Genomic DNA, 27,096 nt, shown 5'->3' with positions numbered 1-27,096 from the left:
GGAGGCACCGAGCTGGTTGGCTGTGAGGAAGCAGAGAGGAACACACGACTGCAGAAACAAGGAAAAGCGTGAAGAGGAACAAGAAGTGGGAGCCAGAAAAATGCAGCACAGAAATCCTGAGGTACTGGGCTGCTCTGAAAACCCACAGGGGATGGTGGATGGAGAATAGCGCAGCTGGAGACAGCAGCAGGGAGCCGTGCTGGGTACAAGGGAAGTGGGAAGCAGCCAGAGAAATGAATGGGGTGCATATCCTCTCTCAGGAACCCCAGGCTGAGCTGAGAGAAGGTCTGGCATTAACTCTTTCTCCAGAGACCTCATCTTAATGCTGAGGGAAGACGCAAAGGTGAGATGGGGACAGGCTATCCCTTCCTCAGCTTTGTGGAGGGAGCAAGAAAACCCCTGCCAAAGGCTGCAAGAAAGTTTGGAGGATTTTTCTACAACATGACAGACCAAAGATGGAGATGCCAAAAAAACCAACCCTTCAATTGTTGCTGGCAACTGGTGGGCACATGCTTCTGGTAAGAGGTTATTCTGCTACGCACCAGTACACCAATAGTCACCCCAGGGCATGCACTGGTGCACTGTATTTCTGTAAAGTATCCGTCTCCTCTCCCAAACAGTTTCTTAGGTGAAGGAAGCCTGGCTGACCCAGGCTGCCTGCGCTCCCTCTGCTGGCGTTGAAGCAGGGCATGGGATCAAGAAGTTGGAGAGCTTTCTTACCAGGGAGGACTTAAAATCAAGTTCCCAAATGTGAAGGAGAAGGTATTCGTCTTCCTGAATGCAATTAGTGCACCCTATCCGCAAGTTTAGGAAGAAGCTCAATTTGCAGTGAACACTTCAGCCTGAGTATGTATCTTACATGAGGTATGAGCAGCATGCTCTTCATTAAAAAAAAAAATAATACCACAGAATGGTTATTTCTAACAGAAAAGTTCAGTGCAATGGCAAACTCCTGCTCCCACTGTCGCTTCAGTCTGAATGCACCCCACACCCTACACAGGGCAGAGTCTGACTGAGTGACCAATGGTCTGAAAATTCAGCTGGCATCCAACCCAGCGATACAGCACCCCCTGAATACATACAAGGTACTCACAGGAAACAGTGTGCTTCCCTGCACGTGCTCTGTGGGTCTCTCCATAGTGCTTAAATTATCCTCCCATCCTCAGGTTTGGGTTCCTGCTGTTTAGTCCCAATTTCAAGAATCCTGTCACACACTCCCCACATCAAACACCACAAACAACGGCTGAAGGCAAACACACCTTCCCAAATGTATCACACAAAATACATTCTCAGGAAGGCAAATGCTGGTTCCTCAATTATTTGCTAGCGGTTTTCGGCCACCACTCAGGTATACTTGCAGTGAGCTTTACTTTACCACCTCCACTATTTAGGTAGAGAGCTTCATTTACATTAGCTAACCTCAGAAGAGCTATACCGAGTTCACCTCCTCCAAAACGAAACTTGCCAGCTGACTTTCCTGATTCAGTTACAATATCAGCACCCTCGGGAATGCTGTCTGTGGGAAGAGGAGCTGGAAACTGGACTGGCAGCAGCCGCTTGCGAATGACACCCACATGGTGGGTCCTGGCTGTCAACTCCTGTCCAATGTAGCAGCCTTTGGTGAAGCTGATGCCATTCATGTAGGCCAGGTTTGATTCCAGTGGGAGGGCAACACCAGGAGGTAGATCTTTCACACCTTCAGGAATTCCTAGGAAAAGAGTAAAACCAATAGGTAAATTTGGAAAATTCTTCAGTATTTAAGATTCCTGCGGCATGCTTCCTCCATAAGTTATAAAAGCAAGGGGCCCCATAGAAACAATGGATAAATAAAAAACTTCCAAAAACTCTGGTGCGGGCCTGAGCAAATCATTAGCCATAAACAGTTAGCAAAGATTCCTCTTTAAACGCAAGCAGAACTGCACTGGAATCTGATTTTATGAAGCATACAGAACCTCAGAAGAATAACAGTGAAAATTCAAAGCACCCAGAATGATGTAGAATCCATCCAAATGAATTAATGCTAAATTTTGCCCACTTGCACCCGCAAAGCGGATTCTACAATCGTAGAATGGTTTGGGTTGGAAGGGACCTTAAAGAGCATCCAGTTCTAACCCCACTGCCTTGGGCAGGGACACTTTTCATTAGACCAGGTGGCTCCAAGCCCTGTCTAAACTGGCCTTCAACACTGCCAGGGATGGGGCAGCCACAGCTTCTCTGGGCAACCTCTGCAGGGCCTCACCACCCTCACAGGGAAGAACTTCTTCCTCAGATCTCATCTGAATCTCCCCTCTCTCAGTTTAAAGCTGTGGTTTAGGCTCAGCCGGTAGCTGAGCCCAGGACAAAAGCCATTCCCCCTTGTCCTATTCCTACCTGCCCATGTCAAAAGCCCCTCTCCGTCTTTCTTGTCAGCCCCTTTAGGCACTGGAAGCTGCTCTACGGTCTCCCTGGAGCCTTCTCTTCTCCAGGTTGAGCAAGCCCAGCTCTCTCAGCCTGTCTCTGTAGCAGAGGTGCTCCAGCCCTCAGAGCACCTCCATGGCCTCCTCTGGACCTGCTCCAACAGCTTCCAGTGCTGCAGCACACACTGCCGGGTCATGGTGACCTTCTTGTCACCCAACACCAAGTCCTTCTCCTCAGGGCTGCTCTCAATCCAGTCTTCCCTAGCCTGTATTTGTGCTTGGGATTGCCCTGACCCATGTGCAGAACCTTGCATATGGCCTGGTGAATTTCATGAGATTTGCACAGGCCCACCTCTCGAGCCTGCCAAGATCGCTCTTTCAATGTCAATTAAATGTCAGTCCCTCTGTTAATATCAGTAAGAGTTCTTTTCTTCAGAAGAACATAAATTAGACAACTGTTTTTCTTCAAGCTGAAATGTCAAATGTCTGTATAACTAGCCTTTTTTGACCAATGACACAAAGAAATTATATTTTTTTTTTAACCAGGGCTGGACAGAGCCTTTTGCAGCAGTGCAGCAAGACGAGCACTGTCGTTTCAGGAGGCAGCACAAAGGCTAGCCCAGTTTGACCCATTAACAGCTTGCTTTTCCCAACCAAATGGATTCGGGTTTAGCAGAGGATCATCATCTTTCAGTCTGCCTATTGACTTATTATCCAGTCAATTTATTATCTTATTTGCCACTGTCTGCATGTACAGTCAATAGGAGCACTGCGCAGGCACGGGGGCTTCCAGAACTGAGCTCCCTCTCAAATCAAGCATACATCCCTCCACCTCCGAGTTAATTCTGTGCAACCATTCATACATTTGTAAGAAAATAAGTTAGTGTTTGCTTCTCCTTCCTTAGCAACAAGGAAAACATAGAAACTGTCCCAAAATAATCAAAATTACTCAAGCCACACAAGTTTTCCTCTAAGAAAATGAATGATCCTGGTTTTCTCTTGCTGTTAGCATTCCTGACCTGCCACCCTAGGAAACTGTACCCAGATTCTGCCACCAGACAGAATTATAACTACCAAATCACTTTTTTTCCCTCAAAGTAGCAAATAATACCTGTGCTTACTAACAAGTTAACACATATAGACCAATGCAGCTTTTATAATTTATTCCTTTGTCTTAGATCAGCATCTGGACTCTCATAATATGAAACTGTAATAATACATGAAAAAAAATCCCCAAATCCAGTGAAAAATAGATCTTGGCTTTACCTTGTTTATACCTGTGCCTGTGGTAATCCTGAATGTTTCCAACATGACTCCCAGGGATAATCTCTGACAGATTTACTCCTTTCTTTGTGATAACTCTCCAGCCCATGACTTCTGTTCTGGGGTCAGGACTTAAAATTGGAGCCTGGTCTGCACATTTTGCAAGGGAACTGGCAATGTCTCCAGCCTGCTCCCCAGGGATGACAGCCCACAAAGAGAGGTCAAGGCAAGGGGTGATGTTTACTTTCCTCCGGATCTTGTACAGTTTCAGATGTTTTTGTATGGCATCCAGGACGCCACTGTCACACTCCAGCAGGATGTGCGGCTCTTCTTCTGGACTCTCATGAAGCCTAAAAAAAGTAACACTGACAAGGTTAGAAAAACAAACCGCCACAGCAGCGGAAGCCAACATGTTTATCTCAAACCTGGTGCACATCCAGAGGCCTGCGGAGTTTCACCGAAGGCTGCCAGCACACACTCAACTCCCTGTACTAAAATACCTGAACTTTTTCAGCCATCCATTCTTTTCCTAGCAAATACTGCTCTCACTTCTCCTGGGGACAGAAATGAGTCTGACCATGCAGTCTTCCCAAACACTCATGCCTATCTGTGGCGTTCCTCAGGGTGTTCAATATCTTTGTCAGGAGCAATGGACAGTGGGATCAAGCACACTCTCAGCAAGTTTCCAAAGACACAGAGCTGTGTGGTACAGGCAACATGCTGGAGAGAACAGATGTCATCCAGAGGGCCCTGGACAGGCTGGAGAGGTGGGACAGTATGAGTATGAGCCTCATGAAGTTCAAGCAGACCAAGTGCAAGGTCCTGCACCTGGGACGGGGTAATCCCAAACACAGATAAAGGCTGCAGGAGGCTGGACTGAGAGCAGCTCTGAGAAGAACTTGGGGTGCTGGTGGATAAGGTCACCATGACCTGGCAGTCTGAACTTGCAGACCAGAAACCAACCATGTCCTGGGCTGCATCCCCAGAGTGTGACCAGCAGGTCAAGGGAGGGGATTCTCCCCCTCTACTGTGCTCTGGTGAGAACTTCCCTCACACTCCTGTGTCTAGTTCTGAGGCCCCCAACATAAGAAGGACATGGAGCTGTTGGAGTGAGTCCAGAGGAGGCCACAAAGATGCTCCGAGGGCTGAAGCACGTCTGCTATGGAGACAGGCTGAGAGAGCTGGGCTTGTTCAGCCTGGAGAAGAGAAGGCTCTGGGGACACCTTAGAGAAGCTCCCAGCACCTAAAGGGGCTGACAAGAAAACTGAGGAGGGGCTTTTGACATGGGCAGGTAGGGACAGGACAAGGGTGAATGGCTTTAAATGGACAGAGGGGAGATCTTGGGAAGGTCTGAGAAAGAAGACCTTCCTGTGAGGGTGGTGGGGCCCTGGCACAGGTTACCCAGAGAAGCTGTGGCTGCCCCATCCCTGCAGTGTTCAAAGCCAGGTTAGGTGGGGCTTGGGGCAGCCTGGTCTAGTGGAAGGTGTCCCTGCCCATGGCAGGCAGGTTGGAATAGATGAGCTTTTAAAAGACTCTTACAGTCCAAACCAGTCTGTGATTCTAAGATCTAAAGCAAGGCAACTTTCAGCAGGAGGAGAAGCTTTGTTCAGCTGTGCTTCCCAGTAGCTGCTCCTTTAACCTGACCCAACAGTTTGCATGACCCTGGTTTCCCACTCATCAACACCACACCTACAGCAGGTGACTATATGGTGTAATTACTATGTGACGTGTCATGCTGCCTTGTCAGTGACTATAGCACCTGTGAGACAGTACAAACTGCTCATTTCAGGTACGTCCCAGACATACCCTCAGATGCTATGCCCAGGGCCTCCCCTGAGGGCTGCCTTAACAATACTGAAATCATTAGGGGGTTGGTACTGGGCAACCCCAGCTCTGGGTGCCCTCCCGCTGCGCGGGGTGACTGTAGCACATTCGGGTGCCCCTGCCAGGCAGGGGAGCGCTGCCCCCAGCCATGGAGCGGCTTAAACAGCGCCCAAGTCCCGCGGTTCGTTTTGTGAGCACTGGGGGTCTGCTCAGGCCACCTCTCCCCAGCTCTGCGAATTGCTGCCCACTTAGTCAGACCGTCCCCGCTGAGCCCTTAATACCCTGGAAACCGCGGGCAGGTAGAGTAGTACCTGTGCTCCCCCAGTGAAGTTTTGGCTAACAGGCTGGAAAACGCACCAAAGGTTTCTAGTTTCCACTCCAGTGATGCATTGTTTCTGCTCCTGTAAGATCCATTAGCTGCCCCATCCTTTTTGCGAGGGCAGGTAGTGGTAGGACAAAGGGGAATGGCTTGAAACTGAAAGAGGGGAGATTTAGATTAGATACAAGGATGAAGTTCTTCCCTCTGCGGTGGTGAGGCCTTGGCCAAGGTTGCCCAGAGAAGCTGTGGCTGCCCCATCTCTGGCAGTGGTCAAGGCCAGGTTGGATGGGGCTTGGAGCAAGCTGGTCTAGTGGAAGGTGTCCCTGTCTATGGCAGAGGGGTTGAAACTATATGAGTTTTAAGGTTCCTTGAAGCACAAACCATTCTATGATTCTATTTCCCTCTTTTAACACTCTTGGGAAAACTGTCAGTAGCTCTGTTTTACAATAAACAATAAGTGTTTGGCAGTGGGAATATCTACTAAGCAGCACTGCACACAAATAAAATCCCCATGTTATTAGTGTGAGGCAGAAGTTGCTGTTCGCATGCCCCTTGAACATTTGTTAACCCTATGAGAAATGGGGTCTGAAGGGCCTTGGTAGCCCCAGGTTTGGCTGCAGCTCCTTATGCTGGAATTCATCCCACAGTTCAAGAAATGGCCATGAGTCATGCCTGTCATTTGTAATTGCTTTTCTCCAGTTGCTGCAATTTGCTTTAAGGCCATTCTGCTCGTTGCTGCTGTCAGCACCAGCACATGTGCAGCTCTATAGGGAGGGGGCACAGCTGACCCAGTATGAACCTTGTGAAAGGAGCCATCGATGTTCACTGAAACAGGCAGAGCTGGTGCCAACCACTGGTGAAACCCCACGGAACCTAAAACCCTGGGTGAAGCTGCTTGGTGTTTTGGGAGCTGCAGATGTGACAGCAGCAGAGCATGATCAGCCAGTTCGCCCTTGGGCAGGACCAGGCTTTCCCTGTGTGCCCCAGCAGTGATAACCTTATCACATATCCCTACGCGTGCAGGGACAGATCTGCTCCCAGTGGTGACAGGCAGTGTGGCCCCAAGTTCAGCACTGGCCCTGCTCAAAGGCAACACTTGTCAGGCAGCTGCACAGACAGAGCAGGTGGAGAAATAAAGACAGGCAGTGGATGCGATTCGAGGTGACCTTGGCATGTGAACATGCTCTGCCCGGCTGCTAGCAAATGCTGTGAGTGAAAAACAGGGCTGAAGAAACCTGCCTGCCTTTAAACCAGGGCTGAAGATGCAGAGAGCTGATGCCCATTGTGGTGTTTTTCACTCCCTGGATGTGGGAATGTGCCAAGAGTGGGGGCTGCGTGTGTTTTGCTTTTCAGAATTCCAGGAAAAGGGGGAAAGTCAGGACTCTGGAAGCACAGCTGGGCTGAGGCACCATGGTCCTGCACCTGGATCCAGCTTTGGCTCTTCCTTACCTTGGTGCCACATCCCACCAAGAGGTGGGGACAGGCAGTGGCCATCCCACAGTCAGCCCTTTGTCATCTCAATGCATGCTCATGCTGACTTTTAACCATCACGCATGTTGTATCAGACCCCACACAGCATATTTGGGAGAATGACAATGGAAAGTAAAGTGAAAATGCGAAGGAAACAGGAAGCCAGTTTGAGCCTTTATATGGTTTTCTACTTTCTACAGCTTTTACACACCTATTTCTGGGTTTTCTTTTAGCACAGAGTTATGGTGCCAGTAAAGTAGTGTTTAAATGCTTCACTGGTCAGAAACTGCAGCTCCACCAGTTTAGTGTATTAAATTAGCTCAGGGAATGATTTAAGAAAAGCCATAGCATGGTCAAGACCTGCAACACTGAATGTCTGGGGGTGTTGTGCCAACCCTCACTCTGTGTCTGTCATAACTAAAAGCAGAAGACCTGAAACCTAGTCAGAGGGACAACATGATTCGTAGAGCTTTCCATCAGATTAATTTGGCTGACACTGGGTGATTCTTCCCTGTCCTCCACATCCATGGCTCAACACTCCAGATGCAGTTACAGGGACTTTAAAGCCCTCTAGTGCAGCAGGACCCATCTCCAGTGGGATCAGATCCTTCGACCTTTGCTCATGAGAACAATACTGTCCTTGAGTGATACGCTTCCACTGGACTAATATTGTGGGACTGAGTAATGTCATACCTCTTGCTGCTATCTGTGTTTGGAGCAGAGATTGCATCTGACCTGCTGTGCTTTAGGCAGCCAGCATGGTGTTACACAGACTTGTCTGTTGTGTTTAAAGCTCACAGACATGGTCACAGATCCTCTCCTTCCAGCCTTCTGAAACCACAGTCTCAGCTCAGCAACTGAACAAAAAGGAAAGCCTGATAAAACGAGTCTGTCCTCTCAGTTCTTTTCTCTGCATCTTATGCTTTGAAAGCAGTTGAGGAGCATCAAATGTCCTAGATGCTGAGCCAGACTGACAGAGGCAGGCAGAATTTTGTAAAGTAAATTCTCTGTGATACTCAGTTGAATACTGCCAGAGTCTTTGGTATAAAATATCTGATTTTATACCAGGAAAAAGCCCTCCCATATAGGATTTCCACACCTGAGTGGGCTGGTTTCCTTTGTAGGTGATGGAGATAAAAAGACACTTCAGGAGTCTTCATTTCACACCAGAGCCTCTGTGTAAGCTGAATCTCATCAGCTACATAGAGGAAAGTGCCCGTTCTTGCCATGGACTCTAAGTAGTCCTGGGGACACCTAATGACAGTGGAGATCAGTCTCTCCTCCATACCTAAGGCTCTCCACATCATGGTGAGACCATGAAATGTACAGCTCTCCCTTGTTTGACAGCTTGATGAATCATCGCCACCAGCTTCCTCATTTCTAGTGGTGTTTGTTGGAGGAGAGCTGGTGGCACAGGGTGGCAGTGTTACAAGATGCAACGTCCCCGGCTAAGCCTTATCCCAAAGGGAACCTCCTCCAAAATCCCCCCTGGGAATTCTCATCCAGGCATGTGTTCGGGTCAACCAGAAACCCTTCTCACAGCTAAAAAATGGTGGAAAAGGACAGATATTCTCTCCCTGTTCCTCGCCGGTCCCCCGGCAGTTGCACAAGCTGTCATCAGCCTCTTGTTCCATCAGCTTTCCACTCTCTGCTCCCCCACTGCCAGAAACCCTGCTGTGTCTGGGGCTTGCTGGCCTCTGTGGCAGCAGGACAGCCCAAAACTCCCACCTGCAAGGGCTCATCCTTAGCATTTTTTCATCCAAAATTCATCTACACTAGCATAAAGTGGGGATAACTGCTGTCTTTCTGCAGCCAGCCCTGAGGGTTAGCACTCTTAGAATTTGGTCCAGCTTTTTCATGGGGTGCTAAACACAAACTCGCATCCACAAACCCACATCAGCAGTTATTCAACCCTAACCCTGTGCATTAAGTACTCCTGAAGCTACACTCTGGGAGGTCAGTTGCAGGCAGCCAGTAGCCGGGATGTGGGACTGTGGTAAACCATAGTAGTGCTTCTGGCATGGGGTAATATCCCACCATCTTAGAGAGGAAAACATGGATTGTGGCTGGCCTGGGCAATGCAAAGGCCAGTGAAGATAGGGGGGAAATTGCAAGGACAATGGGCTGGAAACAGATGTAAAGCAAAGTAGCAGCTGAGTTTGCAAGGAGTGAGTCCATACACCAAGGGGGCTGTTCTGTGCTAGTGGGGCTGAAAATGAAGGTAAAGCTGTTACTAGCATTTCCCTAGGGGGCGTGATTAGCGGCTAGTGAGATGCTGTTGACAGGAATACTGCCTGCAGCATGGAGCAGCTAATGAAATAGATGAATCTTGAAGTTCCAGAGAGAATGGGACGCTGGAAAGTCAGTGGTATTTTTAGCCTGGCTGTCTAAAGAAATGAGAGGTTTTGCAACTGCTCTGTTCCAAAAATACAGGCTGCTTTTGCCATTCCTCCTTCATACTGAGCATTAGGCTCAAGGGGCCCTGTCACCCTGTTCTCCCTCTGTGGGCACTGTCCGAACCACACTCTCTATCAGCAACAATTTGGAGGTGACCTGGGGACAAGAGGTGAGTCTGCTACTCACTCACTCACTCACTCACTCACTCACTCACTCACTCACTCACTCACTCACTCACTCAGTCACTCATTTCCAACCAATGCCAGTCCCCTAAGCCATCAGGACAGGATGGGACTGACCATGGGCTGGGGGCTCAGAGACCTGGAGTGAGCTTGGCTTCAAGGGATGAAGGCTGCTAGTGAGGAAGACTTGCTACAGGGTTTTTTTCCTGCATGACTGTGGCTAGCAGCCACATCAAGCTAAGGTCAGCCACACAGGGATGCTTCTATGTCCGAGTAAGTCTGGTACCAGCCCAGCAGCCAACAGCAAGGGTAAGTTCATGTTATTGCTCAGACTTTGCTGGTTTGAAGGACATCTTGTTGTTTGGCAGTATTTTCCCTTCTTATGTGTGTTTCATGTAGCACTGCCAAGGATGTGACTTATGAGGCTGAAGTGCTTCTGACTATTGACCTTTCTTGTGGACATGGTAGAGTATCCTATTATCTATCTCTTGGTGGGAGCTAGTTCTGCTCATGCCAAAGAAGTTGCAAAGATACAACTTTATCTTTACTATGAGAGTGGTGAGACCCTGGCACAGGTTGCCCTGAGAAGTTGTGGCTGTCCCATCGTGCAGTGTTCAAAGCCATGTTGGACAGGGCTTGACGCAACCTGGTCTGGTGGAAAATGCCCCTGCCTGTGGCAGGGGGTTGGAACTGGATGAGCTTTAAGGCATTCTTCATCCCAAACCATTCTAGGATTCTCTAAGTCTATGATCCTATGAACTGCCAGAGAAACAGAAAAAAAACTGCATGTTCCTGTCCAGAATTTGTTTCCTGAAGACTGTTTGGACAGGGGTTGTGGGTGAACATGCCTGTGATTTAATGGGAAGAGCAAAGACTGAGATTGTTCAGAACTGCATGCTTTCTCACCAGTGCTTTCCCGTTGTTTGCTCAGCGCAAATCAGTTTCTCCAAGGTTCTGCAAAGTTTTCTTGCTTTTGAATGTACAGGCTTTCCTAAGGAGTTTCAGCTCCATGCCTTAAGGAATTGTAGGCAGTGATTCATCAGAGAGACAACACATCCCAAACAACTAGAAGGTCAACTACTCCTTAAGGCAAAAATATTTTGCAGTGATTTATAGCCATATCTGGGAAAATAAAGCTCCTGCATGGTGAAAACAGGCAAATAATAGATTGAGAAGAATTTCTTGTCATCAACTCAGTGCCCTTCTCACAGAAACATCACACTCTTTACATACTGTAACAAAATTAAGTTTTATTCTGTTTTATTAGTAATGGATGTGGAATAGCCAGTTGAAGAGTTGGACTGATGTATCTTTCTCTTTTGAGCAGTGTTTAATATTCTAATTACAGTTCAGATGTAACATTTACACTGAAAAATACTTACAGATTCAACCTCATACTCAAAAAATTCCTACTGCAAATACAGTTAGTACAGTAAAAAATGAACAACAACAAAAACAATCCCAGAAACTTTGTAACAGCACAGACTGGTTATGGCCTTGAGTTAAGTTCAAGTATTTCCCAGTGGAATGCAATGCAAGCAACAAGGTAATCTGGCTTTTACATGGGACATTCCTGGCCCTGAATGGTAAGAATAGAAATATAAGTGTGGGCACTTAATCCGACCAAGTTTAGCAAGAGAGTCAACATTTATGATTAGTTCAGCTGCAAAGCTAAACTCCTCTTGTGTGGGAACAAAACTACTATCCTGTGAAGAAAAAAAAGCAAAGCATTAATTATACTACTGGCATTTCTTCTGCCTCCTGTCATCTAATTGAAATTCCTTGAGCTGCCAGTTTAGTTTGTAATGGTTGTGATGGGAATCTTGCTTGTAGTTAGGCATATTTTGCCTATCTTTTTCCTTCCCAAACTGACACAATCAAATAAGGGATCTTTGCTCTTTCCTTGAAAGTAGTCACTTCTGCAGACATTAATTTATGTCTGTCACCTTCATGGCAGTGACTCAATGGAAAGATGCAATACCTGACAGGCTTTAGAGTCCAAGGAGTAAAGGAGGAAGGGGGTAAGTGAGCAACTCGGTATACATAATAATAATAATCCTTTATATTTCTGGGGCTCTCTGATTCATGCTGGCTCCTGTGTATGGCTCAGATGTGATCTGGCAGAACTGAGGTCAGAGGAGTCAGCAGTGTCCCCCAGGCTGGCTGGGACTTTGCAGGAAACTGTTTCTCTCCCAGGCAGCCCACACCACTACAGCAATCCTGCCAGGAATATGCTTCTGTGCTTCTGTCCCTGTCAAAACACTTGGAAAACATGGGGAAGCAAGATTAGCTGTCATTCGGAAAGCATTTTATGCAAAGAAGCATTTCAAGCCTGATAGATGAGCAGGGCTGGCTGGAAGGATGGCTGAGAGAGCAGTTACCCTATCTATCTCCCTGCCCAACGAGTAGGTTGTATTGATTGCCCAAGATTCTGCCCTGGCTCTAGTACTCATCAATATTGCAATTATTGACTCTTACTTTGGAAAACAGTGTGTGCGTATTAAATGTATGGTGACACCAGCCAGGAGGAGGCTGCAAATCTGCTGCAGACCAACAGACCACTCAAAACCCTCTTACTGCGGTATGAAAATAAAAAGGCAGTTTGAAGGATGGCAGGAAGATACTGACTGTACAAGCCCACATCTGAAGAGGGGAGCAATCCCCATGTCTGCAGAAGATGTGGGTTTGGAGAGGACCAGGGTGGCAGATGCATGAATAAAGAGGAGAAGAGTGGGAAGATGTGACCTTGCTGATGGTGGTTCAGAGACACCAAGGAAGACCATGCTAGGAAAGCAGCCCTTGGATAAAAGTTGATGACACTGGAGTTATTTAGCTGACAGCAGACTTGAGGAAGATAAAAACAGCCTTCTAACACCTGAAAGCTTCTGCAGACATTAAAGGCATGAGACATTCTCCATGTCTGCTGAGGAGAGGAGACACGACAGGTTGCAGCAAGGGGGCATCATGTTAGCTATTAAGGAGACATTTGATGGTGCCAAGTTGGCAAGAAGAGCTGTAGTCCTTTCCAGCCCTGTTGCTCTGAATATTTCTGATCCTGCAGTCATGGAGCCCTAGGATCTCCCCTTGAGCACTGGCCAGCTGTATCAGTGGGGCAGGGGATATAGCCCTGGTGTATAAAATAGGTTTAATGAATCCGTCAAGTCTCTGTGACCAGGTTCTGGGGGTTTTGGCTTAAAATCTGCCCCCTGCTTTCCCCATGGTGAGGTGTTGGCCAGGATGAAGCAAGTGCAAGGGAGGCACATGCCTATCCCTCTGTTTGGTGACTTGGTGAATCCACAGGTCAGCAGGAGCTGAGGGGCTGATGTGAGTCATTGGAAAATGCTCATGCCATGGCTGGGGCTAAAGAAAGTTTCACTGTTACGGGCAGGAGCAATCCGAAATCCAGACTCCTGCACAGGACTGGGCCTTACAGCATTGCATGGGAAGGACAAGTTTATCTCGGGCTGTGATACTGCTGCTTATTGGGAAGGAATCTGAAAAACCCAGGCAGCATCCAGCCATCACTCTCTTCAGAGTTTCCATCTTTCCCTTGAGATAAGGACTTTAAATACACACTGTTTCCTATGGGACACACAGCTGGCAGTAAAAGAAGTCACATTGATGTGGAGGACAAGCTTTGTGCGCTGGACAGCTGTAATTATTAAGGAACAAATTTCTACCCAGCAGCACCTCTTCTCTCCTCCCCAGCAGCCCTGGTCTGTGGACCTGCATATATTTGTCTTTATGACAGCAGCACCATCAGCAAACAGCCTCTCCTGCACAGTGCAGCACAGCCCCAGCCCAGAAGGAGCACACATTCCCAAACAAAGAACAAGGACAAACAGCGTAGTTGGATATGTTTGTCTCCCCACCACTGTGGTGTGGGCTTTCTGAGCCTTTCATGCAAATTTCATGGCAAGATGGGCCATCCTTGCATGCAGTGGATGTGTATTACTACTGACTGTTGATGCTGGGGGGATGCATTGGTCCTCTTCATGGATGCAGTTTTCCATTTTCAGGGAGAAGATCTGTAGCAGCTGGAGCAGGCAGTACTCCAGGCATTTTATGCCTTCAGCAGGACCAGGAACAAGCCTGAAACTTCCCCAGACTGTTATGCAAAGCCATACTAAATATTTTCAGCTGGATATCTCATAGGATGTTTCTTTGCTTTCTTTTTAAACCTACTTTTTAGCTGCTGGCACTGTACTCTAATGGCATGGCACAGCTCAGCTGAGGTTCCCAGGAGCTGAAGGCGATTCCCAAGTTCTCTGCCTGGTCCCCAGAATGGCCAAAGGGCCCAGCCACCTTCAAAACAGGCATCCTCAGGACTTTCACGGACTGATCTTAAGGACATGAGAAAGATACCCAGTGAGAAGTCATGAAGATCCAATGGATCAGAAATACTGGCATGGAGAACTGCATGAGCCTTTGTGTGGCTGGCACAGCCATGAGGGAACAGCTTGCATAAGGATGGTTCTGTGGGTTTACTTTTTTGCATTAGGTTAGATCTTGGAGGCTTTGCCTGTTTGGGTTCTCCATGGCGGTGAATCAGTCACTGGAATCCTGGGAGGCTGTGAGAGCATCTGCCAAGCCACAGGCATCTTGGGAACATCTCAGGGGTCAGACCAGCTCTGATACATGACAGAATCGGGCAGTTACTGGTTTCAGCCTCTACTATTTGGCAGGAATAAGCACAAGGACATGCTCCTCGTGCTCACGGCGATGATGTTTTCTTTCTATTTTGTGTTACTGGAAGGGAACAAAGCCATAGCCCAGCAGCTGTACAAGACATATGGGATGAAACCACCCTGAAAAAGCATGTCCTTGGCACCAGAAGGAGCCTTGTTGCTCAGCAGCTTGATTTTAACATGCCCCCAGACTCTGTAGATGCATGAAAACCACCCTAAAACCAAGCCAAGCTGAAAAAATCTCCTCATGGACTAGGGAGAAAACTTCTTGCTACTGTCCTGGTCTTGCCCCCACTGAAGCCAGATCACATTGCTAAGGACCCCCAACCAAGTGTGTGAAACCTGCCAGTTCCCCAGGTGAGGCTGGGAGGTAGAAGCCCAAAGGCTGCTCCAGGATGTGAGCAGCCATAGTCCTGGACCAGCTGGGTTTCCCAGGGGAGGTGGAGGGCTGTAAAATTACCAGAGGGTTGATATTACATTTTTATATATATATATATCTATGTCTATATTCACACACACATGTTCATATGTGGCTGTATATATACGTACATGTATACACACACCATGCATAGACCTGCCATCTGCCACTATTTATAAGGGTTCGATTAAACAGGAAAACAAATTTGCCAACACTGATCTTCCAGTCTCTAGTAAAATTCAGCAAATCAAGAAGTCTAAACCCTTTACGGTTTTGTTTTCCTGGTTGCGTAAAGGCACTTTCTGGTGATGTGAAGCAGCAGTTTGTTAAAAACAATGGAACTGCAACGATTCCCATCACATCCGTAGCAAGTGCTGCACAGGCACCGGTATGACGCTATGTCACTGCTTGCTCCTGCTGTGTAGTGTTTGGTCATTTTGCTTTTTGCTTTGATGCAGAGGAATAAAAGACAAAAACTTTCACGCTGTGCTATACTTTTAGGTCTCCCTGTGTAAGGCAATCACTGTGTTTCTGCCCCATAGCTTGATGTGGGTGCCAGCTTGTGGCTTGCAGCATCCAGCCATGCCTTCATTTCCAGCGATGCCTGCTAGAGCATCTAACAGTTCAGGTGGGACATCAGCTGTAAGTGTGTCATGAAGGTTCATGCAATATGTCAGTTGTTTTTTTTGCTTATCAAGGGATCAGGAATTAATTTTGATTAAGGATATTTAGTAATTAAACACTGCCTGACCTACAGCACTCTAGCCTTGGCATGGCGAAGAGCTGCTCGCTGCTGGCCTGACTTCTCTTCTGAGCCACCAGCAGCTCCTCTTCCCATTATAACATGCTGTCCAGTCTCTGAAGGGGGCTCCAGTGGTGACTGAAGGGGTAGGAGATGTCGGGGGGTTGCTGTTTGCTCACTGGAAGTTGCCAGCTGGAGAACGTGTTGGAAAAAGGGAAGAAATGTCTTTTGTTAACACACTGGAAGACAGCACTAAATTGGTCTGAAACTCCTTTTCTCTCTTAACTCTCATATAAAAATTGCGCCTGTGCCCTGTGAAATGAATGCAGTAACCAAAAAACAGAAACAAACCAAAATAAAGCTCCCACTTACACTGCCCTCTCTCTTTTTAGACAAAGCTATATCCAGACTGATGTCTTTCCATCTTTACTGCTTGAGCTTCCTTTCTCCAAGCTGGCCTTGGGTTTAGCACCTTGTTTCTCTTGAGCGATGTTGGCCCTGTTCTGCTCTATCACTGTGCCACCCGAGGCAGGACTGCTGGTTCGAGAAGGTTGTGTGTTGCCCTGGGTGCTGCTGTAGCTCTGAAATGCTATGTCTAACTGCTCCTGGGCCACTCGTAAGTGTTTGTGAAGGGTGGACAAGTCTGCCGGGAGGTTCTCATCTGGGCTGGTGCACTGCTGCTCCTGAGCAACGTTAGCCAAGTTCTGCTCATGAGCCATCAGGCTGTTGGGGATCTTGGTGGACTTCTCTGATTTCACTACCAGGTTGTACTCAGGAGGGCAGGAGATGTTCTTTGGGTAGGCGTAATTGTACGGGGGTTGCCTGAAGCTGTTGATTTTCCGGTTGCGAATGGCATCTCGGATGGTCCCAAACCCCAAGTGAAACATCTCACACATGTTCAGCAATAAGCACAGGCAGCTCACCACGTACATCACCAGGAGAAAGATGGTCTTCTCTGTTGGCCGAGACACAAAGCAGTCAACAGTGTGAGGGCAAGGGACTCTGTTGCAAACATAATAGGCTTCTACCTCAAAGCCATAGAGTAAATACTGCCCTATCAAAAAACAAACTTCAAATGAAGCTCTGGTAAGTAGCTGAAAGACATAGATTTTCATCAGTCCTTCTTCTTGGATACGCCTCCTCCCATCATGCTTTTGCTGCTCTTTGCTCTTGGGCTTGGCTTTGGCTTTCTCACGTTCTGCTGTGTCATCAGAGATCATGGGCTCATCTTCATCAGCCTCCATCGCCTCCTCCATGTTGCGCACTGCCTGCCAGTTCAAAGCAAACTGCTTCTTCTTCTTGAATCCCTTGAACTTCTTCTCCTCCTCCGCCGACCGTGCGATCCTGTGGATGGCATAGCCCAGGTACATGACCGAAGGGGTGGATATCATGATGATCTGGAAGACCCAGAACCTGACGTGTGACAGCGGCGCGAAGGCATCATAACAGACATTGTCACAGCCAGGTTGTTTGGTGTTACAGGTGAACTTGCTCTGCTCATCAGAGTAGATGGACTCCCCTCCCACCGCTGTCAGGACAATGCGGAAGACGATGAGCACGGTGAGCCAGACCTTCCCCACAAAGGTGGAGTGATTGTGAATCTCTTCTAGCAGGCGAGTTAGAAAGCTCCAGCTCATGTTGGTCATAAGGGCTATTCAGTTATAACCTGCAAGAAGAGGGGGGAAATAAATAACATAGCTGTTAAGTTAACATCTGTGCTGCAGTCAGTGATACGGCTGTGACACTGGCACATCTGTGACAGATTAAGTAATTTTATCTCAAAGAAGCACCTTTCACTGCTGTAGCCCATCTCCCTGGAACCTGCAATGGATCATGACATGGGGCTGACCATGAGAGTGCAGCATCAGGGAACGAGCTGTGGCCAGTGTGGGAACATGCTGCACGACTGTAAACAGAGGCAGAGATACCTGCTGGTACTGGATAAACAAAGATGGATAACACAACAAGCCACAGCACCTACTATCTTCACCATTACCAGCTTTGCTGCCTGTTTCGAGATGTTGCTGTTGCTGTAAGAAGGGTTTGGGTGACTGTAAAAGTGAATGCAAGGCACCATGGAAGCCACCTAGGAATGAAAAGGTGGTTAGCTTGTGATAATCTCTTGCCTGCATGCCATGTGCTCAAGCGCCTGAGCTGAAAATGGGAATAGAGGATGCTGTCCACAACACAGAGTTCCACTGCTCAAATATCTTTCATTAGCAAACCCAGAAAAATGCAAAGAATCAGCAAAAGAATGGGAATATTTATGTTTACAGGCCGATGGCCCTTTTAAGTTCCTTTTGAAAAAAATAAACCAAAACAAAACAAATGTTTAATCAAATACAGATTGTTTTAAAAATAAATCTTGAAAAGTTTTCAGAGAAAAACATGCATTTATTAGACCTAGAGACAGCTGTGGAGGAAGAGCTTGTAATAACCATTTTGTGTGTAGCTTAACATGCAGTGGGGCCTCAGCCTGGGCTCCTTGGGTAACACCAGGCATCATTAAGGGCAGAAGGCAATTTTACTGCTTGACTGGCAGCAGCCCTGACAGATACCTCGATACCTGGAGCTGGGTAGATTTAGGTTAGATATTAGGAAGTTCTTGCCTGTAAAATTGGTGAGGCCCTGGCACAGGTTGCCCAGAGAAGCTGCGGCTGCCCCATCCCTGGCAGTGTTCAAGGCCAGGTTGGACAAGGCTTGGAGCAACTTGCTCTAGTGGAAGGTGTCCCTGACCATGGCAGGGGGGTGGAATTGGATGAGCTTTAAGGTCCCTTCCAGCCCAAACCAGTCTGTGATTCAATGAGCAATAGGGAAAGCACCCAGACCCAAAGAGCCCTGTGACAGGGAACAGTGGGGCTCTTACCCCAGGACAACAGGGAATGGGCTCATCCTTTCTGCTCCCCTGCATCCCTCCTCTGAATGATGTTCCACCTTGTTAGTGAGTTTACCCACTTTGTTTCCACACAGGTACTTGATAGCAGGCAGTAAATTAGGCATCTGTGTGCCCTATCCCATCTGTGAACTGACACCTACCACTGCACCCAGAACTGCAAAGAGTGTATATGTTGGTGGCAGATGTAGGAACCAAGAACATGAGCATGGACAAGAGCAAGTTAGCACGGGATAGCACATGGCAATGGTGTGTTATGGCTCAGCACAAGCTACTCCCCTGCAGTGCTCCACAAACACGAAGAGGAAGAGGAAGGAACTGTTGTCCATATATTGAAAGAGTATGGACTTCAAACCTACCCCTCTATGCTGGTAAGCATGGCTCAGTGGAGGTAAAATGAGGTACAAGCCTGGTCCTAACCTGGTTTTGCATCTCTTTTATACGGAGACACAAAATTAAGCCCTAGGATCTCCATGGCACAAGCTGGGTTTTAAGCCCATCAGCCACACCAGGTGCAGGGCGGGAGCAGCCACCAGCATCAGCCATGGGCACAGCCCCATGCAGGAGCAAGTAGGGGAAATGTGCCTTGCTCTGTTCTCCATATCAAGCCTTTCTGGAATGCGGTTTTGCTCACGCTGCTTCCCAGGACAGGAGCCAAACAGCCCTGGTTTGCTCAGTGCTTGCCTTCGTGCTGCCCCGGGAGGTAGCAGTGCAGCCCAAGGCTCAAGATGCAGTGAAATTCTTCTGCTGTCAAGGGCTCTCGAGACCAGGCAGATGGAATTTTCTAACTTTGCTATTTCTAGATCAAACAAATCCTCTGCGAACCCAAACCCCCAAGTCTTCACATGCCAGAATGAGACTGTGGGAGTGCTCTGCAGATGGTGTTATTCTTGTCCTGTAGCTGGAGAAACTGAGGCAGGGAGCAAAGAAACAGCTCACTCCAGGCTGGGTAATAACAGCTGTAAGAAGCTGTAATAACAGGCTGTAATAGGCCAGAAGAAGAGGTGGGGAAGTTCTCCTCTCTGCCCTCAACTTACCTTGAAGAACAACAGCCCTCAAAGTTGCTGGGACCAGAAACCCTATCACCTGCACCAAAAGTGATGCCTTGGACCCAATGGTCAGCACAGAAGCACTGCTGCAGATAGGGCAACTCAGCTACTGCAGAAAAATGTGGAAAGCAATCCCCACAGAGCTATTCTTTATTGAGGAAATTGAGGTTACTCAGGGGTGAGATGGGAAAGCATCTCCTCAAAGTGCCTTTTTTGCTTCTTTAAAGTGGATACACTCTAAAGTGTTTAATCCTTCCTCTGATTGGCTTCCCCATTCAGATATGGGCAAATGGGGCAGATATGGGGCGTTAAATGATTTGCAGGATTAATCTGGGCACTCGGCCAAGCTGCAGCTGACAGGGGGCTGGGAAGGGAAGACCCCACTGAGTGCAGCTATGGCCCACTGTGGGGCATGGTGCATCTGTCTGTGGAGCATCCGGGTCCAGCTGAGGCAGGGTTTGGGCTTGGGTTGAGCACACACTGGCCCCAGATTGGCTGGCCACACACCAGCTCCCATCTGCAGCCCCAGCTAGCTGCAAACCCCATGTTGTTCTAAAACACAAGCTTCAAATGTCCTGTAGAGCAGTTCCTCTATAATTTCAGTGCTCACCTAGTTTGTGAGGTTTGCATCAAGGTTAATTCACCGTTTTGCAAGTGTTACTTAAGGACACAGGGGGGTTGTAACTAGATGATCTTAAGGTCCTTTCCAACTCTGACTATTCCATGATTCTATGACACAATTCCCAAAGCTCAGGCTCACCTCCCAACAGCTATTTGCTGGAGCAGGGGTAGTCTAACCAAGGTAATGAGGGCTTTTGAAGTAAATATTCAAGTTTTGATCTGAGAATAGTCAGGACTGTCAGCAAAGCACCCACATTTTAGAAAGGGGCACCCAATAGCATTGGTTCAAAACACTCACAAACCTCCTGAGTCAAGGAAAAGGAAGAAATTGAAAGAAAAACGCAGAACTGGTAGACAGTTGCTTTGAGAAGACCACCTCTTGTTACCAGCTCCCAGCCCGAGCTGTTGGTCCTGACACTGACCTTGCAGCTCAGCCCTCTATGCACATCTGGATCTGCAGGAACATCTGCAGGAAACAGCCTCAAGCTGTTTCTATGCCCCTAGGAGCCCACTGTTGTCTTTGTGTATGATCACACCTTGATGTTATGCTCTCATGTGTCCACCCACTCTCCTGGCACCGTATTTGAAAGCAAGAACTAAAGGAAACGAGTTAAAAACCCCTCCTGCAACCACTTCAGTTAAACTTGAAGTGCTTTTTTGCAACTTACTATCTAGAAAGACTACTATGAGATTTCAGTGCCATTAATTGCTTGGGGGAAGTTTATTATATTTTGGAAACAATTATAAGGCAACCAAGCTTCCAAGGAAGGATTTGTTCACATTGCTTTTGCTGATGAATAGGATGGTGCTAGGGAAAGATTATATACCTCATCTCCTCAACTATCAAAGCACAAAAAATGGATTTTTGCATCTTCCATGTGCTTGAGACCTAATTCCTCCATGTAGTAGGAAAGTTTCACAGTCCAGCACCCTGGGGAAAAATCCCTGTGTGGGTCTAGAGCAGGTAGGTGGATTAGATTAAGTGGTTTATGTAGCTAAATTATCTGCCAGAGAGATTGCATGAGAGGACCCACCATCCCTCTGGCTTTGAAATCCATTCATTCAGTCCTCTATCTTCACACGTCACCTCCAGTCTAGCTGACATGCAGTGTGTGAAACACACAAGGGGTACAAGTTTCACTTTAAAACAGCTACAAAGGAGGACTTGGACCATTTAACCCACCAGTAACACTTAAAGTACTGAAAACTCTGTAGCCAGGTGCTGGAATGAGCTGTTGGCGCCACATTCTCATCATGGTTACTTCCCAAAACCCACTGATCCCTCTGCGCAACCACAGCCATAACTGTTGGAACTGGTAAAACGTTAAAATCTGAGTCTAACAGAAGCAGAAGAAGGAACAGAATAAACAGAGAAAAACATCTGTGCTAGCTGGATGTCTTTCGTTTCTGAGCAATTCCCACACCCTTGCTTAAATTTCAGGGAAAACAATGGTAGAAACCCGACTTACAGAGACATGGTGCTTCCCGTGGTGGCTTTCCCTCCTGCGCCGGCATTCCTGTGCTGCCAGCCCTCCGCCTTGCCCTAGATAAACTCCTGCTGCCTCGGTCCAGCCATGCTCCAGCGGTTGGAAACCGGAGCTCAAGGGAAGTATTTGACGTGCCGTCAAACTCCGCCTCTGCAGCGGCCAGGCACCCACCGCCGAGGTCCTGCCCCAGCTGCCTGCACCCATACAGCCTGTCCCGCTGCCACTACTGGCCCCCCTTTCCCTCGCCAAGCCATGGGAGAAGGAGAGAAGGTGTTATATGTAAATAGAAATATATATATATCCAGGAAGAATGGGGCACTGGTTTTAAATCCAAACAAGTCACCAGGTCTGGTTTTAGGAACACTGCCTGGAATTTTGCTGCTGAGCTCTTAAGCTGGGTGGAAGTAAATTAATAGCATCAGCTAGTGGCACTGGTAACAGATTTGTAAGACAGAGAGCATGACTAATAGGGAACATGTGGAAAACACATTTTGGCAAAAGTTCCTTGGTTGCTGGGGAAAAATAAATACAGAAAGAGGCAAGGCTCACTGGTGAGGAAAACTGCTCTGAAGCTCCTTCTTTGCTGCAGCTTTCTCTGAAAGAGGTGGTGCACCTCCCTCCAAGCTGGTGCATGGGAGCAGAGAGCAGATGAAGGATGGGGAAAGGTTTTTGAGCACACAGGGAGACTCTTTGGCTTCTTTGAGAAGCAAGAAGAAATAACAAGTATGGGAATGTGCATGAAGCCTAAGGCAAGTAGAGAAGGAAACCTCCATTGTGATGGGCCAAGAATCGCCTTCTCATTCCTGCTCCACCCTTGGAAGCCTTGGCATTGCCACCCCAGTGAAATCAGGGCTCCAGGTATCTGCTGAGATGAAAATGGAGAGTTGAGGCAGAGTCTCTCTGAGAGACAGTGAGGAGGAGAAGGAAGCAACAGCAGCCAAGAAGTCATGAAAAGGATCAGACTTAACCTTTGAGGGGAGAAAGCATGGGAAGATGGAATCAGCATGGGAAGATGGAATCAAAGCATGGTTTGGGTTGGAAGGGACCTTAAAGACCATCCAATTCCAATCCCCTGCCACAGGCAGGGACACTTTCCACTAGACCAGGCTGCTCCAAGCCCCATCCAACCTGGCCTTGAACACTGCCAGGGATGGGGCAGCCACAGCTTCTCTGGGCCAGTTGTGCCCAGAGCCTCACTACCCTCATTACATTTTGATCAAGGGGGTCCTTTGAAACCATATGGTTCACTGTGAGCTTTCATCCCTGGTCCTGACAAAGCAGGATATTCACCCCGCTGTCAGACCTCTGTTTTCCTAAGGACCCCAAAGGGCAACGGAGGGGCAATTCCTGCTCACTGAAGCATCTCACATCAGTGCTCTTGCAAGCAACAGCAGCTCCTGCACTGCTGCATGCTGGTTAACACTTCAGCTATACTGCAGAAAGCTGCTCTGCAAGAGCCAAGGAGTGTGTGAGCCTCTGCTGATGCCAGAGCTTGTCTGGGTAACAGAATTCCGTGACATCTAATGGAGTCTCCCAGGGGGCTGGCATTTCTGGAAATAGTACAGTCATTTTCCTCAAGGTTTTAAGTTACAAACTATATACTTACACACAGTGATAAGTTAATTCACTGTTTGGAAGTACACATCTGTGATAGGGAAGTGGAAAAGCCGCATCAGCTGAGTTAGGTGTAGGGATGAACACACCCTTGGGGATATATGTCACACTAGGGAAATCAGGTTTATTTCAGAGGATTAAGCTTCTAAGGAAGCTAAATTACCACAATCCTTGCTGCATGCATCAACTTAAGCCCACAGCACACCAACAAAGCTTGCACTCTCAAAGAACAGAGGGAGGGAGGGAGTTGGTTTCAGATGAGAGCACCAGGTCTGGAGGAGATTTCTCTTAAGCCTCCATAGAGATTTCCCATTGGCACCCTTCTGAGGGGAAGCAAACATGCAGCAAGCTGAAGCCACATTACCCCTGCATGTTCTGGGGTTAGGTCTGGCCTCCAGCATGCCGGGGCAGTGACCTCCTTGCCCACATGGGTCTTCAAGTCTGCAGTGGGTCACCCTGCGGTCACCTCCACAGGGGCCACTAGGTAGTTCTTGGGTGTGCACCCCCTCAGGCCGGGACCCCATATCTTCAGCACATGTCACACCATATGCTTCTTAAAGACAAGACCTATGAGATCCATCAGACCTGAGGGATGGACACCGAGGTTTCATTCCCATTGAAGAAGTGTGGTGAAACTTCCACCCGCTGCAGCTGGCGCAGGATGGAGCTGCAGAGAAGTAATATTAGTTACTTAAAAATAACTAGCTGAGAACAACTTCCAGGCTCTGCAGGATTGTGGGCAGCAACTTAGAGATAAAAGGCAGCTCAGCATGGTCCCTGTCCCGGTCATGCAGTGTTTCCAGGCCCTTTGCTTTCTAACTGCGTGGGTTATTTATAAACACAGCAATCTGGTCTGGTGGAAGTTTTCTGGGGGCATGTGTGCTCCAGGCAAGCCAAGCAACATCTGCTCCTGCTCCAGCCTCCTGCACAGCAGGTCTGGCCATTGCACATTGTCGGATTGAGTGGTTCCCATCAGCAAACCATCACCCATGGGTCAAACCATCGCCCAGGGAAGGAATCCAGAAGGGTAGATAGAGCCCAACCTATGCATTTTCTCCTGCATGCTTTAGATGGGTTTTCACTGTCCAGACGGCTTGTGTGAATGCTAGAACCTTTGTTGCATGGGTAATAACAGAGGATGGCAGGATCATGCACACAGTTTCTGTTTTCTTGCTCCCAAGGAAGACCCTGGAGTGCAAATAGAGCTTTTCTAAAACAGTAATATGAACCTTTTCACTCCTGACCTACCCATGTCCTCCATTTACTGCTTAGCATTGAGAAAAGGGAATAAAAGATGGCAGAGACAGAGGGGGAATTGATATGCTGAAGCCTTGTATGATTCTGGCTGCTGCTGGGAGTCATGTCTCCAAGTCACCTCTCCACCCAGTCACGACTTGTGTTTTGGATTAGTGATCTATACCTCTCTTAGATGTTCTACTAGAGTAAATAAGTGCTGTCACTAGTGATAATGAGAACTGGTATAATGTCTCCTTGCTATGTCAGTGATGAGTAGCACCCATAGTTATCCACTGTGAACACAGATCTGTAAAGCTTTGTACTGTATTGTACCAGCAGTTCATTTTCTTCTCTGATTTTCACCTTTCATATTTAATTCAATCAGTTTGAAAACTAAATGAAATTAAGACACACATCTTTGTTCAAATGGCAAGTCTGCTTTTCAAAACAAGACCCAGGAAGCAATGTCATGCCTGGAGTCTCCAGAGCCTTCAGCAGCCCAGGGACCCAAGCTGTGTCATTGCCCTGGTGATGTGCTGGCTGGGCTTGGGAGTTCTACTGGGACACAGAGCCATGTCTTGTGTACTAAGGTGCTCTGGGACAGGCCAGCACCTTTCAGCAATGTACTGGGATAGGACTTGGGTTTGTGGGTGGAAGGACCATGCCTTGCAATAGCTTCTGTTCCCAGCCACACAAACAACCCATTTCCTCATGAAACAGTATCTGAACCAGCAACACTATTTATGGCTGATGGTATCGAGGCCAACTGTGAATGTCTGGAGGACCCATTCAGGAGCTGTGTTGCAGAGACAGGAGGGACCAGGTGGGAATGGCCACTGTGCTGCTTCACTCAACCACACTGGCCAAGACCCATTCCTGCTTTCTTGTCAGCCCCTTTTTAGGCACTGGAAGCTGCTCTAAGATCTCCCCGGAGCCTTCTCCAGGCTGAACAAGCCCAGCTCTCTCAGCCTGTTTCCTTAGTAGAGGTGCTTCACCCTCGCAGCATCTTCATGGCCTCCTCCTGTTTCACCCAGAGCTTTGGGCATTTTCCAAAATTTGGGATTAATCAGGGCTTGCATCATAAGAACACAGCCAAAACCTTTACTGCCTTAAAAAAAAAAAAACAGCAATTCACACGCTGCAGAAAAAGCTGAGCCAGTGCCTGTTGCTAAAATCTGCTTCATCGCAAACCTCTGTGTGGGCTTTTCAGGACAGTGGTGATGACAACCCCAGTGCAAATCTGCCATTTGAATGACAGAGAAACAAGGTCTCTACCTATTCATCATCAAGTTCATTTTTTTCTGCATCCAGCTCTTCTTGTTGGATGAACTCAAGAAGGTTCTGATCTGGATTAGGGTGCTGCGGTTGTTCTCTGGCTTTTGCAAGGAACAAATGGATAAAATCTGGTCTCACACATTTTTCCAAAGCCCGTGGGGATTTTGGCTGCATAATGTAGGGGTGTTTGAAAATGAGGTGAAAGCTGCTTTCTTCATGTACTTTGAAAATGTAAACTCTGGCTCTGAATTGCCATGAAATCTGTCCCACAGTTGTGCCTCAGTTAGCCCAGAAGATAGGTCAGAAAGCAAAAATTCTGCTAGGTTTGCACTGGTTTGTGACTGGAGCAAAAAGCCAATGCTGTTAGCAGAATGAAGGGACAACCATTTCTGTTGAAAAACAGCAAAATGTTTCCTTTGGGTATCATTGACTGACGACTGTGGAAAGATAAAAGCACTTCACTTTGAAGAGGACCAAAAAAAACCCCTGATATGGTTAAATAACAGTAAGATTTCAATTCTCAAGTACAAAAGCACAGAGGAAGCATTTTAAACCTGGGCTGGAGACCAGACGTGGTTTATTCCAGCCCTTCCTAGCTGAACATTTTGCTGTGATGGACACATTCTTGAGATAAATCTCAGTGTTTACAAAACCACACATGTTTTCTGACAGGAACCTTTCTCCTGAAGTTTTCAGGCTGGTGAGATAACACGGGCTGACACCAAAAGGTAGGAAGAGGGGACTCATGGAAAGCCCCGGGGATGTGGCTCAGCAAAGCCCTTTATAGCATTTTTCCCTGTGTCTGTTCCTGCTCCAAAGAAAGCATCTACCTCAATAGTCAGAGGTCAAATCAAGCAATTATTCCCTTCTCTATTTGCTTCCCTTTCCTGAAGTAGCTGGAGAAGCAATGGGAATAAAAGGCCGCCTCCAACCGCACCCACTGGGGTTGTCCCTGGTATTAGTGCTACCCATGTCCCCCCTGCAAACCCATCGCAGCATCCCGAGCTCCCATAACAGGAAGCAATAAACTTTCCAGCCCTCATTGCCAGCCATGGCTGGCTGCAGCACAACCCTGTGAAGCCAAGCCAGGCTTGACTTGTTGTAGACCTTCTTGAACTTGTACTAACTATAAAACCCAATGAAAATCAGAGGAAATCCATCCTCTGATGGCAAAAACGGCCGTGCAAAAGTTCACGGCACATCACCTCCTGTTGCCCACACG

At 47.7% G+C, this 27,096-nt stretch overlaps 2 protein-coding genes across 5 annotated transcripts in view; both read right to left on the bottom strand.

The window, feature by feature from the left end:
• Positions 1–1,294: 1,294 nt before the first annotated feature.
• Positions 1,295–4,086, bottom strand: IBA57 (iron-sulfur cluster assembly factor IBA57). The gene is made up of 2 exons (XM_057398898.1): positions 3,663–4,086; positions 1,295–1,708 (listed from the first exon to the last, which is right to left on the bottom strand). The coding sequence occupies exons 1-2, from the start codon at positions 4,069–4,071 to the stop codon at positions 1,317–1,319; spliced, it is 801 nt and encodes a 266-aa protein (XP_057254881.1). The 5' UTR covers positions 4,072–4,086; the 3' UTR covers positions 1,295–1,316.
• Positions 4,087–15,108: 11,022 nt separating this feature from the next.
• The window catches only part of GJC2 (gap junction protein gamma 2), a 34,225-nt gene continuing 22,237 nt past the window's right edge, over positions 15,109–27,096 (bottom strand). For 3 of the 4 annotated variants that reach the window (XM_057398895.1, XM_057398896.1, XM_057398897.1), the window contains one exon: positions 15,109–17,365. In XM_057398895.1, the coding sequence (XP_057254878.1) occupies positions 16,098–17,345 (1,248 nt within the window). In that variant the 5' untranslated portion in view covers positions 17,346–17,365 and the 3' untranslated portion in view covers positions 15,109–16,097. Of the gene's footprint in view, positions 17,366–21,731; positions 21,925–27,096 lie in introns of those variants that run through there. The other variant, XM_057398894.1, reaches the window with a different exon arrangement.

This window comes from Pezoporus wallicus, unplaced genomic scaffold (genome assembly GCF_028554395.1).
Source record: "Pezoporus wallicus isolate ANWC-B61680 ecotype Strahan unplaced genomic scaffold, APGP_CSIRO_Pwel_v1 contig_3487, whole genome shotgun sequence".
NCBI classification, from domain to species: domain Eukaryota; kingdom Metazoa; phylum Chordata; class Aves; order Psittaciformes; family Psittacidae; genus Pezoporus; species Pezoporus wallicus.
Note: the sequence above shows the minus strand (reverse complement) of the source record. Positions and strands in the feature narration are given on the sequence as shown.